The sequence below is a fragment of the Lontra canadensis genome, unplaced genomic scaffold (assembly GCF_010015895.1).
Source record: "Lontra canadensis isolate GAN:19392208 unplaced genomic scaffold, GSC_riverotter_1.0 scaffold14, whole genome shotgun sequence".
Classification (NCBI taxonomy): Eukaryota; Metazoa; Chordata; class Mammalia; order Carnivora; family Mustelidae; genus Lontra; species Lontra canadensis.
In genome coordinates, this window is record NW_022631008.1 from 5,485,203 (window position 1) to 5,504,417 (window position 19,215).

The 19,215-nt window shown below is 38.0% G+C and overlaps 1 protein-coding gene, 1 long non-coding RNA gene and 1 pseudogene across 2 annotated transcripts; 2 read left to right on the forward strand and 1 right to left on the reverse strand.

Moving 5' to 3' along the window:
• Positions 1-984: 984 nt before the first annotated feature.
• CGA (glycoprotein hormones, alpha polypeptide) lies at positions 985-18,750 on the reverse strand. Its single transcript, XM_032858069.1, has 4 exons — positions 18,629-18,750; positions 3,107-3,213; positions 1,737-1,921; positions 985-1,309 (listed from the first exon to the last, which is right to left on the reverse strand). Exons 2-4 carry the CDS (start codon positions 3,204-3,206, stop codon positions 1,232-1,234), a joined length of 363 nt encoding a protein of 120 aa, XP_032713960.1. The 5' UTR covers positions 3,207-3,213; positions 18,629-18,750; the 3' UTR covers positions 985-1,231.
• Positions 12,380-13,142, forward strand: LOC116868023 (annotated as a pseudogene).
• LOC116868064 lies at positions 14,856-18,065 on the forward strand. Its single transcript, XR_004382732.1, has 3 exons — positions 14,856-15,084; positions 16,858-16,992; positions 17,902-18,065. It is a non-coding gene; the product is annotated as an uncharacterized LOC116868064 (long non-coding RNA).
• Positions 18,751-19,215: the final 465 nt, after the last annotated feature.

Genomic DNA, 19,215 nt, shown 5'->3' on the forward strand with positions numbered 1-19,215 from the left:
GGAATCTTGACAAATTAATGATAACTGAAATTATTTTGAAACCTTTATCTGTGACCAGTGTGATTTTTTTTTTTTTAATTTCAGGCTCCTGTAGGAGAGAATTTTTGAGTGGCTTTGATCTCTTCCAGAGCTAATATAATTTAATGTATAAAGCCATCAGCCTCAGAGGAAGGGCCATCTCTGTTTTTAAGTATAAATACTCAATAAATGTGACATTGCTCTTAAGCATTTGGATAGAACTACATAAAATTCTACTACAGTGAAAAGCTTGGCACCCCATCTAGCCCACAGTGAGGGCTCAGTGAGTACTTTCTCATCATTTATTCATTCCCTTCTAGGCTTGAATGTGGACTGTAAGAGCCAATGTCCGTGGAATATCAAAGCAGTGCCCAATTTTTATTGAGGACAACAATGCCCTTTCCTTAACCACCATTCAGTTGTAACATTGTTGCCAAGGACTAATAAAATGTACTCTTTTTTTAGCTAGGTATAAGCCATGTGGATAGTATCTTCAGGCTGGGAAGGATTTTGTCTCACTCAAAACTTACAGCAGTGTTTTTTAATTCTTTTTCCCTAATTTTGCACATTTCTCCCAGTAAAAAGTGTCTGATCAAACGTCCTCAATCTATGCAGAATTATTTATTTATACATTTTATACATTTATCACCATACTGATGTATATATACTTCTATAAAAGTCATCAAAGGGGTGACATAAAAATGAATAGCAATGGAGGTTCTTGTGTTTTCTTTCCTCAACCCAACAGATTGTTTTATAACTAGCCCACTGGCTAAAGGATGTACTTTTGGATCTCACCAGAAGGATCTTGGCAAGATCAGTGTTCTCTGGGGTCACTGAGTGCATGGGACCTTGGCTCACCCATTGGCTCCCTCCCTTCAGTTAATCTTATCAAAAGTACCTGGCTTAAACCCTTAAGAAAAAATTAGAATCCAATGATAGAATGATGGTTTAAAAGGCTTTATTTCCAGAGGAACCAGCTTTTTATGCTCATGCTAAATGCAGTACTTCACTCCAAATGAAAAGAACTAGACTTCTGATTATACTGTAGGAAAATGAGAAAGGCAATAAAGCTGCAGTACATCCCCGAAGCACACCAAAAGGAGTATGGTAAGTAAAAAGGGGGTTTTATCTCACAAGGCCATAAACACTGAAAAATTAACTTTTCACTCCAGGAAATCAGCAGTCATCAACATGCTCTTTTGCAAAACATTTAAGATTTGTGATAATAACAGGTACTGCAGTGGCACTCCGTGTGGTTCTCCACTTTGGCATTTCCCATCACTGTGGCCTAAAAGGAAAGTGAGAAAAAAGATGGATGGATGGATGGATGGATGGATGGACGGATGGAGGGACAAAACTGAAAAATGTTAAATAACACTGTCTGTAGGCAGCCGGACTAAACAGATGCTTGTTCTGTTTGTACATTCTTTATTTCAGCTAATATTTTACTCTAAAAGTTTGGGTTTGCCCTGTGTACATATGTTATATTCTCTTCCAACCCACCCCTCATCACTTCCACAGCTGTTCCTTGCATTCTGAATAAGTCCAGCTTGTCCCCACAGGTTATTTTTGATGTAAAGGGATGAATCCGTGTACCAATGTGAAGCAAAGGATGGGTCATTAGACACTTCTGACATGAAACCCCATGGATGTGTTCTGGGGACATTTCTCAGGTTGCACTGTTAGAAAACTTCTGGGGCCCTCTAAGTTCTCACCTTGGTAAATGCTTTGGCCACACAGCATGTGGCTTCTGAAGTGATGTTCTTTGGGACCAACATCGTCTTCTTGGACCTTGCTGGAGTGGGATATGCTCTGGAGAAGCAGCAGCCCATGCACTGAAAAATTGGGGCACCCAACTTGGAGAAGTATTTGTTTTCCTTTAGCTTGCATTCTGGGCAACCTACCACCAAAAAAGGCAAAGAGTAAAATAATCCAAGAATGACTCAAAAAGAAATGGCTCAAGTGGTGGAACATGTGACTCTTGATCTCAGGATTGTAAGTTCAAGCCCCACCCTGGGCATAGAGCTTATTTTTTTTTTAATTGAAAAATAAAATTTAAAAAAAGAACCTGAATTTTCCCCGATTATGAGATGATAAATATTCTTTTTCCATTGGAAATAGAAGGAAAATAATAAACATTTTTTGGCTGTTAACTTTCATGCATAGTATCTATTTGTACTGATTGTATTTATTTTCATGGGAAATAATTTTTGCAGATATGCATGAGAGATCTCCAGAGTCTTCGTTTCTCACATAAACATTAAAAAAAAAAAAAAAGAGGAGTTGTTTCTGTGTCTTCAACCATGGATTTTCTATCCGTGTTAATAGCATGCCTATAGGAAGCACAAAACTTGACAGATGAAAACACCATGCTCATCTGAAAGGAGAATTTTGCCCAGAAGCAAAACAGTTTCCCCTTTAGAACATGCTATTGTTTTTTTCCCCCATGGAAACTCCAAATATTGACAGAGAAAAATATGTCAGAATTAAGAAAACTTGGTGAATGGAGAGCCCTGATATCAGACAGGGAGCATCCACACCAGAGAACTGGGATTAAAATATTACCAATTGTCTAAGAAAAACCATAACCAAGAGTAGCTCACAATTTCATCACATACGGAATTATATCAGCTACTCTAGAGATTTTTCAAACAATAGAGCAAAGCAAATGTACTGCATAAAATGGTGTTGTTTTTCTCATTTGTTAACTGATGTGAAAATTCGTCTACAGAGGAAATGTTAAAATCTTCTCAAAGCTTCTGGGAAAAATGTAAAAAAAAAATTGAGCTGATTAAATAAGGAGCATTTTCTACTTATAAAACTCCGATAAAGAATAATAAGGAATCTATTTCAGATGAAAATGTATATGCTGCTATTTAAATGGACATGTTCGATAAATTCTCACTATACATTATCTGAACCTAACTTAACTTTATGTATAGAGTCGAAAAGTGTCTGGATATGTACCCAGCAGCAGAGATTTATCACATTTGAAAAGGAAGTGGAAATGTAATTAATGGAGTTATTGATGTACATCTAGAAATGTGTGTTTTTCTTATTACTGCAAATCCGTTCAGCCACATACCTTGCATTGTAAACTCTCCTTCAGGAAAGGAATGGAGAATATGCAGAAACACAGACAATGTGGCCAGAATGACAGCTGCGTATTTTCTGTAGTAATCCATGGCTCTCCTGCAAAACAGAAAAAGAAAACAAAGTTACTCTAAAATTGGCTTACCAGTCATAAAAACAACTAGTAGTTTTAACAGTACTACTACTAATACTCATCAGTGTCTTGACCCCTCAGCTTATAGCTCCAAACACACTCTGGAGCCATGTAAATAAGAAAACAATTTTTCCTTAGGAAAGAGCTAGGAAATCGAATCTTTCCATTTCACATATAAGTCAATAGAATTGGACTTGATGCAAATAAAAAATTCTCTTTTTAAATACATCATTCTGCTAAGCCTCAGTGTCCTTAATTGTTAAGACATGAAACTTAAACTAGATAATGTCTTAGAAGACAGAGAAGGCGAAAGAGAGAGATAAGCTCATATAAAATAGATAAGCTTATATGTGATATATAAAATGTATAAGCATTCGAGTTCATCCTTCCCATTCCTACACTCCCAGGTGGGAGAACAGAAGGAAAGGATAATGTGGTGCCTGGGTGGCTCAGTGGGTGGCTCAGTGGGTTAAAGCCTCTCCCTTCGGCTCAGGTCATGATCCCAGGGTCCTGGGATCGAGCCCCACATCAGGATCTCTGCTCAGCAGGGAGCCTGCTTCCTTCTCTCTTTCTGCCTGCCTCTCTGCCTACTTGTGATCTCTGTCTGTCAAATAAATAAATAAAATATTTTTAAAAAAGGGAGAAGGAAAGGATAATGTCTTTTCTGCTTTTTTTTATTAAGATTTATTTTATTTATTTGAGAGAGAGAGCATGAGAGGGGAGGGGTCAGAGGGAGAAGCAGATTCTCTGCTGAGCCCGGAGCCTGATGTGGGACTGGATGTGGGACTCAATCCAGGGTCTCTAGGATCATTACCTGAGCTGAAAGCAGTTGCTTGACCAATTGAGCCACTCAGGTGTCTCTCTTTCCCGCTTTTAGTAGTGAGCTCTAAGATTCATTATCAGCGTGCAACAGTAAATGCTAACCCAGCAATGTGGCAAGAGCAGACAGCAGAGAATGTTTATCAGAGTTTTCCTAAATGCATTTCTTGACTTATTTATACCCGTAGATACAGCTTTACCTAAGCATTTTGAGGGCATAAGATCAGGCTAGCCATTGTCAGCTGAATGATTGACCATAGCCAGCATTGACCTCGCCGCACCTGAGAATGGGCAAACAGGGAATTGGATTGTATCCCTACATTTCCTACAAAAACCTCATATAAGATAAAATGGGTAAGTTTTATTCCTATTTTTTAAGTGAAAGTGTTATGGATTACTCATGTTCAAACCATGGGAGATAAGATGAACAGAGCATCAATTACCAATAAAAAGATAATTCAGAACATTTAAAGGAGAATTAGCACCAACTTTACAGAAACTCTTTTAGAAAATAGAGGAGGAGGAATAGTTTCCAACTCATTTTGTGAAGCCACAATTACCCTGACACAAAAACTAGACCAATTCAGTATGAAAGAAAGAAAAAACACAAGAAAGAAAGAAAGAACACAAGAAAGAAAATGAAAGACCGGTATACCTCATGAAATTAGATGCAAAAATCTTAAACAAAATAATAGCAGATCAAACTCAGCAATGTATAAGAAGATTTATATATGATCTACTGGGAATAATTCACATATGCAAGGTCGGTTCAGTATTTGAATATCATTTAATGTAATCTACCATATCAGTAAGATAAAGAAGAAAAAAAATGATTTGTTATATCAGTTGACAGCATTTAATACTCTTTCATAATAAAAACTTTCCACAAACAAGAGTCAAAAGTTTTCTCAACTTGATAAAGAGCATTTACAAAAAACCTGCAGCTGACATCATACTTAATGGTAAAAAAATGAATGTTTTCCCCCCAAGATCATCAACATGGCAAGGATATCACTCTTACCTGTTATTTGGTATAGTCCTGGAAGTTCTAGCCAGTGTAAAATGGCAAGACAAAGAAATTAAAGACACACAAAATAAAAGGGATGAAATAAAATTATATATATAGATGACACGATCACCTATGTTTAAAAAAAAAAAAAAGGAACCTACAGCAAAGGTTCTGGAACTAATTAGTGAGCTCAACAAGATGGCATGTTGTAAGATCAACACACAAAAATGAACTGCATTTCCTCATACTAAAAACAATAATGTGAAAACAAATTTAAAACACAATACCATTTACAATTGCTCCAAAGAAAATAAAATACTTAATCTACCAACATATATACAGGACTCCTTTGCTGAAAATTCCAAAAAAAAAAAAACTAATGAAATAAATTAAAGAAAACCTAAATAAATGGAGAGACATATCAGGAACTGGAAGACTCAACATGGTAAAGGTGTCAGTTGTTTCCAAATTGATCTTTTTTATTGAATGAAATGCCTATCCAAACCCCAGAACAGCTTTTGTAGACAGAGACAAGATTATTATTGAAAGGCAAATGATCTAGAATAGCTAAAACAATTTAAGAAAGAAAGTGGGAGGAATCGCTGTTCCTAGTGTTAGGACTTACTATACAGCAACAGTAATCAAAGCTGAGTGATATTGGCAGAGGGATAGATACATAGACCAGAAGAACAAAATAGAGAACCCAGAAATAGACCTACACAAATATGGCCAGCTGGCTTTTGACAAAGATGCCAAAACAATTTAACAGGAATTCAACCTTTTCAACAATGGCTGCCAGTACACTTGGACATCCATAGGCAAACAAACAAAAATTAGATACAAATTTCATACCTTGCATGAAAATCATTGAAAATGAATTATAGACTAACCTAAAATGAGAAACTATAAAATTTTTAGAAAAAAATTGGGGGGACCAAGGACTAGGTTAAGAGTTTTTAGGATTAACAACAGAACATGACACATAAAAGAAAAATTAATAAATTGGACCTCATCTAAATTGTGGGTTAATGCTTTGTCAAGAAGATAAAAATACAAGGTAGAGACTTGAAGAAAATATTTGCAAGCCACATATCCAACAAAGTGTTAGTATTAGAATAGACAATAAGCTCTCAAAATTCCAAAGAAAAAAATATAATTAGAAAATGGCTATTGCAGGGGCACTTGGGTGGCTCAGTCTTTTAGGTGACTGGCTTTTGGTTTCTGCTCAGGTCATGGCCTCAGGGTCGTGAGATTGATCCCTAAGTCAGTCTCTGCGTTCAGCAGGGAATCTGCTTAAAATACTCTCTCTCCCTCTCTCCTGCCCCTCCCCGCTCAAATAAATAAATAAAATATTTTTAAAAGAGAGAAGAAGAAAATAGGTTTTGCAGCAGAAAGAATATACAGATGACAAATACATACATGGAAAGCATTTAACATCATCAACCTTTAGTAACATGCAAATTAAAACTACAGCAAAATAGTATATACCCATCAGAATAGCTAAAACAAAACATAATGATAATACCAAACACTGGTATGGATGCAGAGAAATAGGATAATTCAAACATTGCTGGGGAAAAACAAAACGAAAACTCATTTGAGAGCTTCTTTCTTTTTTTTTTTTTTTAAGGATTTTATTTATTTGAGAGAGAGAGAGAGAGTGGGCACACAAGAGAGAGAAAGAGAAAGCATCAGCCAGGGGAGGGGCAGAGAAGCGGACTCCCCACTGGATAGAAAGCCTGATGTGGAGCTTGATACCGGAACCTTGGGATCATGACCTGAGCCAAAGGCAGATGCTTAACCAACTGAGCCACCCTGGTGCTCCATTTGGGAGTTTCTTATAAAACCGACCATATAACCCAACAGTTGTACTCAGGCATTTATCTCAAAGAAACGAAAACTATGTTCATACAAAACTTATATACAGAGAGGTTCAGAGAAGCTTTATTTATAAGAGACAAAAACTAGAAACAGTCCAAACACTTTCAGTAGATAAATAGTTATACAAGCAATGGTATATCCACATGAGCTAATAGTATATAGCGACATAAAGGAATACATTATTGATATCCATGCAAGGCAGATGGAGCTCAAGAGTCTTGTGTTGAGTGAAGGTTGCATGCTGTATGATTCCATTTATATAACACTCTATATAATATAATAAAATTAGAGAGATGCTGAATAAATTAGCAGTTTTAAGGAGTTAGTGTCGGGGAGGGAGCTGAGGGGGGATAAGACTGGCTATAAAGGGAGCCACGTGGTGATGGAACAGTTCTGGATCTCGATTGTCATAGTTGTCATACTAATGTACACACGGGATAAAATTGCATGAACTACACACACATTCACACACACGAGCGCGCGCACACACACACACACACACACACACAATACAAGTGAAATCTGACTAAGCTCTGTGGGTTGTACCAATGTCAATTTCCTGGTTTTCACATCGTACTACAACTAGTCACAGTATTATCTTCGGGAGAAACTGACTAAAGTATACCCAGGACTTCTCTGTACATATTTTTGCAACTTCTTCTAAATCTATAATTTTTCAAAACAGGAAATTTATTTTTTTAAAAAAGGGCATTCTAAAATGAGGTTTAAAATTGCACGAGTCAAAATTTGTGGTTATTTTTCATGCAGATTGACAGAATGAGACCATATTTTGGCCAAAGGTTTATATCTACCTATACATCTTTTAAGAAAAAAATTGTCAGCAGAACTAACAGTTCGTAATGCAGAAAAACAAACTATATGAATATAGGTAAGGCTAAAGCAGAGGTATGTTATTATTTCTCCCTGATGTATGTACTTATACATAAGTAATTATGGGTTTTATTTATCTGTACCTAATTAGCACCAAATATTGTTCTGAGTTGGTGGTTCTCAAAGTGTGATCTGGGGACTCTCAAAACTTTTCAGTGAGTTTGTGAGGTCAAAACAATTTTCATAGTAACCCTAAGATGCTATTCACTTTTTTCACTCTCAGCTTCTCATGAGTGTTCAGAGAAATTTTCTAGAGGCTACATGATATATGCAATTGCAACAGATGGAGTAAAGATGAACATGGGAATCTAGCTGTGTTCTATTAGGCCAATTTTTAGAAAAAAAAATTACAGAAAGATAAAAACATGCCATCTTTCTTACTGCTTTTTTGTTTGTTTGTTTGTTTGTTTGTTTTGGGAGTTGTCATTTTTTAATAAATATATATTTGTGTTAATATATAATAGGCTAAATCTTATTGTTTTAAAATGAATAAATGTGTTAAAACTTTTTCTAACACAATTTCTAAATCGGTAAATATTGAGAAATACAACTTCATAAAAAATTCTTTGGACTCTTCAACAATTTTTAAGAGCATAAACAGTTTCTGAGACCACGAAGTCCGAGAACCAGTGCTTAAGTGATTTACAAAGCCACAAGGAAATTTTCAGAATTGAAACTGGTTTCCTTTTTTAAACTAGAATCATTTTTGTGCTTTGATATTGCAGCTCATATATTATGAAAATTCAGCATTATGCAGTGAACAATTATATCAGAATTAATTCAGAGAGAAACATTTATAACAAGATTGCAGAATGTGAGAGCATGAAGTCAACGTACATTTCAGAATCGGCTTTATGGTAAAGTGAAGAGCAGGTTGGAAAAGCAGAACAAAAGTCACCATTGCTGTAGCTTTCAGTAGCAGAAGTGACTTTATCTTTATTTTAAAAAAGAAATAGGATTAATCAAGCAGAAAGGGATTAACCTTCAAATCCTGAAAACATTTAAATAAATATTTTTATCATTCGAATCACCTTCAGGTCTTTCTGCTTTGGAATTTGGGAGAAAACATTAAGAATCAAGACAGGAAAAATAATTATGTCCAGCTGGGATTTATGCTATTTTGCAAAGTATGCTCAATCTTATTCAGATTTCCTGACCTCAGCCTCTTTTGGGATTGCAAGTGGGTACCTTGCAGACATCCCAGACTCTCTACATCTGACGCCATGGTCAGTGCTCCAACATACTCTTAACTCCCACCACCTGCCACATCAGAATGGTGTGAATCCAACAGAAGGTGCGTTTTCTCAACTTGGCCGGGAAATCCTCTCTCCTCTATCTCGGTCCGTCCACCTCAGTCATTTAAGAAGTGGTCCTGCTGCCAGCCTCCCCATGAAGGTTTCACACAACCCCAAAGCCGGAATACATCTCTCCACAATTTGCCCTGAACTCTAGCCAGTAATGTACATGTTGGTTTCTCCATTTCCGTGAAAACCTCCTAAGGGTAGAAACTATGCCCCTCTGATCCACCACCAACCCCAGCGGCTGGGTCTTGCACAGAGTAGATGCAATTATGTTGCACTGGGACTTTACAACAATAATAATAGTATCAACCCAAAGTTGCTAATGTAGAGCTGTCATTAAAGAACAAGATAACTCTTGAATGGGGGCTTAGAATAAATGTTGAATAAAATAAATTAAAATAAAATAATTTCAAATAATAAATTCATTAGAGACTCTATGTTCTCACCAAGTCCCTAATTTGTAGCTGGCTAACATGTGAATCTCTAAGTGTTGAATATGCCACAGGTAGAAGCCACTGTATGCTGAGATATAAAAGTCATAAGAATTTAAAAGAAGGCTTTAATAAAAAGCATATGTAAGAGCTTCAAGGTTTAAATTGGGTGTCCCATCTCTTAGTTTACGTCAAACTATATGTGTGCACAAATTTAAATTTGCTAAGACTGAGGAAAAGACAACATTCTTGAAAATATAGAAGAATATTATTGCCATAATTTAATATTATTGTTTTCATATTATTTATTGTGATTATATAAATTAATAAATTAAATTATTTACAAAATAGGTAAACGCTCTACCAGTACATATAAGCTAACCAGCTAGCTAGATAGGCCAAGTATTCGAAACATACACACACATACACACCCTGTATGTCAAATGGGGTACGAAAATCGACACCCCACTTTTGGACATGGAAGTGGCACACATACTGTCATACTACAGAGTGAATTTAGTCTAAGATACTTCTGTGACCTTCTTTGGAAATACAACCCACTATCACATGAAAACTTAGGGGCAAGGAATAACCAGGGCGCTTCTCTTTGTATCTCCTCTGCTCTGTGGTTTGTTTTTGTTTGCTTGTTTTTAACATTTTTTTTATTTATTTGAGAGAAAGAGAGCATGGGAGGGTGGAGAGTCAGTGGGAGAAGCAGACTCCCCACCGAGCAGGGACCCAGATATGGGACTCAGGACTCCAGGTTCATGACCTGAGCTGAAGGCGTTCACCCAAGCAACTGAACCACCCAGGTGCCCCTCTGCTCTGTTTTTATGGCAGAAAAAAATCCTTATAAAGTTAGGCACCTGTCTATTGACAATTCTGGCCTGTACACACATATCTGTACACACATGTATACACACATATATGGAGATGTACATATATATCAAAGATTGCTCCAAGAAGATTACAAGTGCTTGGTACAATGTGACATCCTGCCCTTCACTTGCAAAGATGCTGCTATTCCTTCCCACCCCCCACCACCAAAGAATAAGGTTTTCGGTTTTTCTAAAGGTGGTGATGGGAGGGGTGACTCATCCACACTCTCCACACCAAGACGCCCGTCTGACTCATAGCACGCTTTTGAGATGACTGGCTAAGACTAGAGGCACAATTCTTTTTGAACAAAACAGTAGAAATGTAACTGACTTCTAGAGGGTTACTTAACTCAAGCCTTCACCTCATTAGCCCCATTGAACTCAGCTAACTACCAAGGAGAGGAAAAGTCCAGCTGCCTTCAGTGAATAGTAACGAATGAAAGGGAACCTTTAAGGTAGAGCCTTTAATCCTTGGCACATTGCCTGGCATGAGAAAGGTATTCGATAATCATTTACCAAACAGAGGCTCGGCCTGTTAGTTCTGTGTCTTGCCTGGTGAGAGAAGATAGCCATAGCTCAACCTGAGGAAAGATTTGAAGGAGGAATGTCACAAGGGAAAGTAGAATGTTTGCCATCCATCATCCCACAACGTCCACGGAGTCAGCACCCCCTCTGCCTGCTGCTAAGTGACTGCCTCTGTTACTAGGTGGACGAATTTAAAGAGCCTGGGGCCAGTAGTAAGGAAACTCAGCTTGGAGTGACCCTGGCAACTACTTTTCTTCGCTCTCGCGCTCTAGGTGCAGTAAATGGGTTTCTACCTTGTTCTTATAATGTGCTCGGCACCGCAGGTCCAGAATGAGTGTCTTGCATGATCCCATGTTCCAGCCCCCAGCCTCAATGATCCTCTAGGTTCTAGACATTCCAACATTGCTTCCAGGCACACAGAGACCTTCAGACCCGTTAACATATTCACTGACGGTTTTTCCAAAGATAGTGATGTGGATGGTTGAGCAATTGGGGAGACAAGGAGAGACTGGTTAATGCTCCCTCAATCTGTCCCTGGTCATTTCATCCACTCTTGGATACAGATAATTACTATTTTCTCTATCTTATAAAAAGATGAGTTTGGGGGAGGGGGTCCTGGGTGTCCCAGTCAATTAAGTGCTTTGGCTCAGGTCATGATCCCAGGGTCCTGGATTGAGCCTCCCATGGGGCTCCCTGCTTTGTGGGAGTCTTCTTTTCCCTCTCCCAGCTCCCCCCTCATTCATGCTCTCTCTCTTTCTCTTGTGCTATCTCTCTCAAATAAGTAAATAAAATTTTTTAAAAATAATTTAAAATAGGCTAAAAATAAATAAATAAAAAGATGAGTTTGGGATAATTTGAGGGGGGTTCAATGTCGTTAAGTGCAAAATTTAAGGTCCAAGTTGAACCTCTGAAAGACTTAAAGTCTTTGAATAAGCACCTGCTACATGTCAGGCACCAAGCCATACACTGGTGACACAGACTTGAATAAGCTTCCTGCTCTCTGGCCCAGATACAAAGGCAAGTAACTATGAGAGGTGAAGAATGCTGTAAAGAAAGTATTTGTTAACACTGAGGCATTTGCTGGATGGAGGACATAAAAAAGGAGAGATGACAAGCAAATAAGAATAAGGCGCACCTACTTGACCGGAAGAGAATCTCTATAGCAGTAAATACATATTTTAGTGTTTTGATATTTGTTCAGGGGCTTCGTGGATTCAGTAGTCCCCATAACTTATGAAGCAGCTATAGGTGGCAAACAGTGGCTTCAAAGCATCCCAGAATCCAGAGGAAAATAAGGCCAAGTGAAGTCACACAGATCAGGGGCAGTATCAGGGATGGGATTTCTGTCTATGAGTCACATAACAGCATTTTGTGCCTCTTTTGCTGGGGATGCTGAGATGCCATCCAGGCTGAGAAAGACTCGGAAACTTCTGGGGAACGTAAGCCACGGCCATGCTGCTTGGGCAAGCACCGGAAGCACCCAGGGCCCAGGGTCGTCCTGGTGGCATGCGTCATCGGCCCAGGATCAACTTCAACAAATCATACCCAGGTTACTTTGGAAAAGTTATTTTTAAAGCAGAGTTCTTATTATTACCAAAGCCAGTATTGCAGTATCTGCACAGTATCTGTGCAGATACTGTGACCTTCTTTGGAACTACAGCCCACTATCACATGGAACCAGAGCTTCTGCCCAGCTATCAACCTTGACAAAATATGGGACCAAGTCCATCAGCCAACTGGAAGAAATGTGGCCAGAAACAGGACTGGAGCTGCTCTTATCATTGATGTGGTGTGATCTGGCTACTGCAAAGTTTTGGGGAAAGGAAAGCTGCCAGAACAACCTGTCATGGTGAAGGCCAAATTCTTCAGTAGAAGAGCTCAGGAGAAAAATTGGGTGGTTGGGGTGCTGCATCCTGGTAACTCAAAGCCATGTGGAGGGAGGAGGTCCAATAAATGTCAAAGAGTGCTTTACAAAAAACGACGACAACAACAAAAAAACAACAACAGTGCTTTGTGTCTTCACAAAACATTCAAAGGGATCCAACTTGTTTTCCAGATGAAATGGGGAGAAAGGAAATGGAAAAAAGGGGTTCCATGGACAAGAGAAATATACAGCACAACTTGTACAATTTCTGTCTTACAGAACAGAGGTTTCCATAAGGAAGCACCAAACAAAAGATGACCTTGAGATATTTATCTTAAATATTTATTTTAAAAATAAAGGAAAAAAGCAAGCAGTAATTAGAAGAAAATTCAAGGGCTTATGGATTTATGAAAATAACTTTAATCCCTATGACCATTCTTTTAACCATCATATTTTAAGAAGTTTCTTTTCTTTTCTTTTCTTTTTTAAAGATTTTCTTTATTTATTTGACAGACAAAGATCACAAGTAGGCAGAGAGACAGGCAGAGAGAGAAGAGGAAGCAGGCTCCCTGCTGAGCAGAGAGCCCAATGCGGGGGCTCAATCCCAGGACCCTGAGATCACGGGCCCACGTGGAAAGCAGAGGCTTTAACCCACTGAACCACCCAGGTGCCCCAAGAAGTTTCTTTTCTTAATTGAATAAATTTAAGGGGCTTATAATAAGATGCACACTTTCTACTTTAATTTTTATTTAAAGGCATGTTACAATGTTAATTATGTAATTAAAATCTTGGTTTTTCCATTACCCTCTGGTTTTCCTGGCATATCAGCATTTTTTAAATTGTCTGTATACTAAATCAATAAGAAATTTTGATAAAATGGACTCTATGCACCACAAATATTGTTCTAAATGAGAATTTCAAGTGTTTGCTGTTTAAAAATACCCAATTTTTAAAATTAACATTATTGGAATAATAAATGCTGGCAGGAATAAAACACTGGATAGTATCAGTTTCTCACTCAGAAAAATAAAATATCCAAAGGCTAGAAAAGTTTCATATGGAGCATTATTATAGCAATATAAGAATGTTTCTTATAACTTTTTAAATTTGTGCATTGTATTTTGTTATGTTTCTCTGAGCTATTTTGATGCAATCTTTTGACACACCACACATCATTCCCATTTAATAGCACTAAAGCATAAAAACATATTTCATTTGCCTTGAAGTTTTTCAATAATAGAATAGATGGGCAGGGTTATTGATTTCTCTTCCCTGGTATCTTACTTTATAAGGATTTGTTTTTCTGTAATAAAAACACCAGAAGAGCTCCAAAGAGAAGCTCCTTTGTTTTTCATTGCCCCTAAGTTTTTCATTTCTGTGGCAGGTTGTACTTCCCAAAGGTGGAAACAAAAATATATCTCAGCCCATTCCTTCTGTAGCATGACCTTGCCATTTCCACAACAAAACACAGTGTGTCTAGGGCATCTGGGTGGCTCAGTCGGTTGAGCATCTGCCTTGAGCTTAAGTCACAATCTCACGGTCCTGGGATTGAGCCCCACATTGGGCTCCCTGCTCAGTGGGGAACCTGTTTCTCCCTTTCCCCCTGCCTGCTGCTCCCCATTCATGCTCTCTCTCTTGCAAATAAATAAACCTTAAAAAAAAAAAAAGAAAGAAAAGAAGAGGAAGAAAACCCACAGTGTGTCTATTTCTATACCCCATTTGACTACTGAAACCAATAGAATATGGCAGGAACAATATTGGGCCGGTTGTTAGGTGTATCCAGGCCCTAACTTGGCAGTTCCTGCTTCCTGTCTCTTAGAAGACAGTTGCCAGGGGCACCTGGGTGGCTCAGTCATTAAGCGGCTGCCTTGGGCTTAGGTCATGATCCCAGGGTCCTGAGATTGAGCCCCACATCAGGCTCCCTGCTCAGCGGGAAGCCTGCTTCTCCTTCTACCACTCCCTCTGCTTGCGTTCCCTCTCTCTCTCTCTGTCAAATAAATAAATAAAAATCTTAAATTAAAAAAAAAGAAAAAGACAGTTACCAGATAGAAAGTGCTACTACTCTGAGATCACCCTGCAAGAAGAAGTTAACCTACACGGAGAGAGAAAAGAAGGCCAAGCAGTAAGAAATGAAGAAGTCGTCCTAGATGACCCGTCCAGTTGAGCCTCCAGATGACTCCAACCCCAGCCACAACCTGACCATAAACACCTGAGAAACCCAAGTGAAAAACTGCCCAGGTGAGCCCAGGGTCACCTACAGAACTGACAGAACAGTAGCTTGTTTTACCCACTAAGTTTTGGGGTAATTGGATTCACGGCAATAGATCACTGGAACAAATATCTATTGCTCTCTCTTACAACAAAAATTTTTCCTCCAGGGTCTGAAATATAGGACCCCAATCTTGCCTTTCTGCTTTCTCCTCTTTCTACTGTCCTCTTACTTTTCCTCTGTGGAGGTTATTTCTATAACACGTATTCAGTTTACTCTATTTGGGAAATGTAGCAATGTGTGAAAAAAAAATTGGAGTGAGCATTATACACAGTATCTGCAATACTGGCTTCGGTAATAATAAGAACTCTGCTTTAAAAATAACTCCTACATTTAATGGAGCACTTGTGTGCGCTAGATGTTCTTTTGGGCACCTTGAACGCATAAACATATTCAATGCTGATGACAATCTTGTCAAGTATTACTTTCATTTTGGCTAAAGAAATTCTTGAGGCAAAGTAACCCAGACAAAGTCACAAAATTTGTTGCTAGTGGAGCCTAGATTTTCGAATATCTCTTTACAATTCCAAACTCCAAGCTCTGAACCACACTTCACTATACAGCCTTCAAATCTTTATATTTTACAATGGCGTTCTTAGATGATTTTTTCGGATGGTGTATCCCTAAATAAGATGCCGACATTTTTTTGTCTAGAGCAACATTATGTTATGCCAGCTTAAATATAACTTGCCCATGTAATTTCTGATTTTACATATTTATCTGACTTCACCTTCTTCAGAACAGCCTCAAGAAAGCCATTCCAGGGTGCCTGGGTGGCTCAGTAGGTTAAGCTGCTGCCTTTGGCTCAGGTCGTGATCTCAGGGTCCTGGGATCGAGTCCCGCATCGGTCTCTCTGCTCAGTGGGGGGCCTGCTTCCCTTCCTCTCTCTCTGCCTCTCTGCCTGCTTGTGATCTCTCTCTGTCAAATAAATAAAAAAAAAATCTTAAAAAAAAAAAAAGCCATTCCATCCAGATAGAGAGGCATTTTATACCTGATCGAGTTGTGAGGACTGGTGTCTGACTGTGGGAGAAAGGAGGAAACATTGGCTTTCACGTTAACAGTCCTTTGTTTGAATCTTTTTACATCTATATGAGGAAAGACTTGTGGTGGCACAGATTTCTTAGACTAGAAAACTATGCTTCAGAAAATTAAAGGGATCAGCCAAGGTCACGTGGAAAGTGATCTGTTCCTAAGATCATACTTCTTCCACTTATACCACTTCTATAGCCCTACTTAGTTAATCCATTACCTCCTTTAGGACATTGATTTACCTATAGATCATGCTGTTACAATTGTCTTCTCTAATTTGTTTCCCAATATTGCCCCTGATTCCACACTAGTTCAGCCTCAGCCCCTTTTAAACCCTCTTGTGAGCCCTAAGCCCTGTTTAAACCCTCTATTGTATTAAGGATGCTAGAGCATTTTTATAATGTTATCTCTGAGTCTGATGAACCAAGAAATTACCAGATTACTTTGTGCAACATTACAATATGTAATGCTGAAATGTTACACACCAAGACCAGAATTTGCAAAGATCATAAACTGATAACAAACTACTCCAGGATTCACAATCTGTAAAAAAAAAAAAAAAAAAAAGGGAGTTTGGTGCTTTGGGTTGTACTGTTCTCAATGGAAATATTAATTGATTCCTATACATTTTCTCTTTGTGAAAGCAGATTATCCAGATCTCTTTTTGGACAAGATGTACATTACTTTCTAATTTTACTATTTCTATTTCACAGCTTTACTTTGAGTTTTCATGTAAATTTGAGTCCCACATTTATAAGAAATGTACAATGAAACCAAGACTCTGTTCTGGAACATAATCAATTGCTTTTCTAGCATTGTTCACATGCTACCCTTTTCAGCAGGAAATGGTAAGAAATATGACTCAAAATTTCAAAAACTCTATTACTGAAAAGAGAGAGAGAGAAAGGAAACTTAAACCAAAACCAAAGTTAAAATTGAAATGAAAGCACATGAGCTATTCATAAATGGTAACTGTTCTTATCTTTTTTTTAAATAATTCAAACTATAGCAAAGTATTACAATACAATTTGGATGACCAATATTTTAAATAGTTGATCTGGTGTTGGGTCAAGTAATTATTTAAAAGGTATCTTCAGGGGTGCCTGGATGGCTCAGTGGGTTAAGCCTCTGCCTTCAGCTCAGGTCATGGTCTCAGTGTCCTGGGATCAAGCCCCACATCAGGCTCTCTGCATTGCTTCCCCCTTCTCTGTCTGCTTACTTGTGATCTCTCTCTCCCTGTCAAATAAATAAATAAAATCTTTTAAAAGATAAATAAAAATAAATTAGAAAAAGATATCTTCGGAAAATTAAAAAGAGTCCTCTGATCTAATATAAAAAAATATATATTATTTTGAGGTGAGGAAAGGATTGTAAGTGCTTAGGAAATAAAAGCTCCTATGACGTTTAAATGGAGCTTCTGCATTCCCCAAGAGACCCATAATTCTTCCATGCACCTAAATCCTATTTCTTGATACTAATAAAGAGGGACAAGAGAGCACTTTTATTTTCTAGTCTCACTTTCCCAATAAGCTGCCGTTTTAGCTAGTGCTCATGTAAATATAAGGTTAACAAAAGTTTCCAGAAACTCTCATTGGAACACAACCAACTAGACTTAGTCAGGAGATTCAGAATTACAAGGTCATCAGTAATAACTGGAGAAATAGCTCTGACTCTTATTTTTGTAGCATTTGATGAAAGAAGAAAATGCAAACAATGTTGTCCAAAAATTTTCAGCGTGACTCTATTCACGTCTACAGGAAAACATCTATTCAGAAGATACCAGAAGCTCTGATCATTCATTCGGCTAAACAAGTGAGCAGCTTTATCACTGGCCAGATTGAAGATATAGTTATGCATCATTTAAAAACTGATTAGGGGCCCCTGGGTGGTTCAGGCTGTTAAGCGTCCGACTCTCCATTTTGGCTCAGATCGTAATCTCAGGGTCCTTGGACCCAGCAGAGTCTGGCTCCCCACTCAGCGGGGAGTCTTCTAGAGATTCTTCCTCCCCTTCTCCCTCTGCCCCTGGCCCAAATAACATGCTCTCTCATGCCTTCTCTCTCTAAAACAAACAACAAAAATCTTTAAATAAATAAATAAACAAATAAATAAAAACTGATGGTAAAACAGTATCCGCAACTTATATAATATCTACTCTCCTTCTACCTGACCCCTGTAAACCACTCAAACTAAAGTCTTTCAAATGACACCCAATATTTCTTGAAGAAAATTTTTTAGATACTGACAGGCACTTGCAGATCTCAGCAGGAGACATTTGGTTTCTGGTTTCTGTTAGATAACATCTTAGCCTGTGATCACAGACCACAGTTTTGCAGACTTCCTCCCAATTCAATCATGAGCGCCGAAAAGAGAACGTGTAAATGTCTGTCTCTCTCCTCACGAAGGCTTATGCATAGCTGACCTATATTATAGAATATTATACTCCTTACTCAATTAAAATCCCAGAAATTGTTTCATTTATATTACCTTCCTCAGGACTTTTTGCAGGATGTGTTCAGGGCAGTTGATTGTGGATCTGAAGAGGGATTTTAGCTTTGCCTTGTGATTTCTCAGTAACCACAGTTAATAAAGTTCTCACTTGTCTTTTATACCAGGAGAGTAATAAAAACTGCATGTTCCCACCTGCATCTAAGCCCAGGGATCAACAGTAAATTCCACCCAGTGATTGAATGGTCCTTCATGTAATTACCATGACATCAATTTGATCTTATCTTGTTTCAACCCTTAGATCATTTTTTGTTTTGAGCCCTTTTCAGGCAGTGGTGACTTCAAGGTCAGCCTATGAAAAGAGAGTACACTCATTATCTATGTAATTTTATCAAGACTTACACACAACATCCTGAAAGTGGACACTTTCCTATAAACAAGACTCTATTAATATTATATTTAATTAGCTAAGTACCTGATGTTTACTTAAAACAGGAGAGGAACTGTAAATGTCAGATAGTAGATACAGAACATTACCAGGCTTATGTTATTCTAGTAGGAAACAGAAAAATAAAACACGTACCTATTTAGATTTTTCTAACCCATTACTATGTATTTGGATTTGA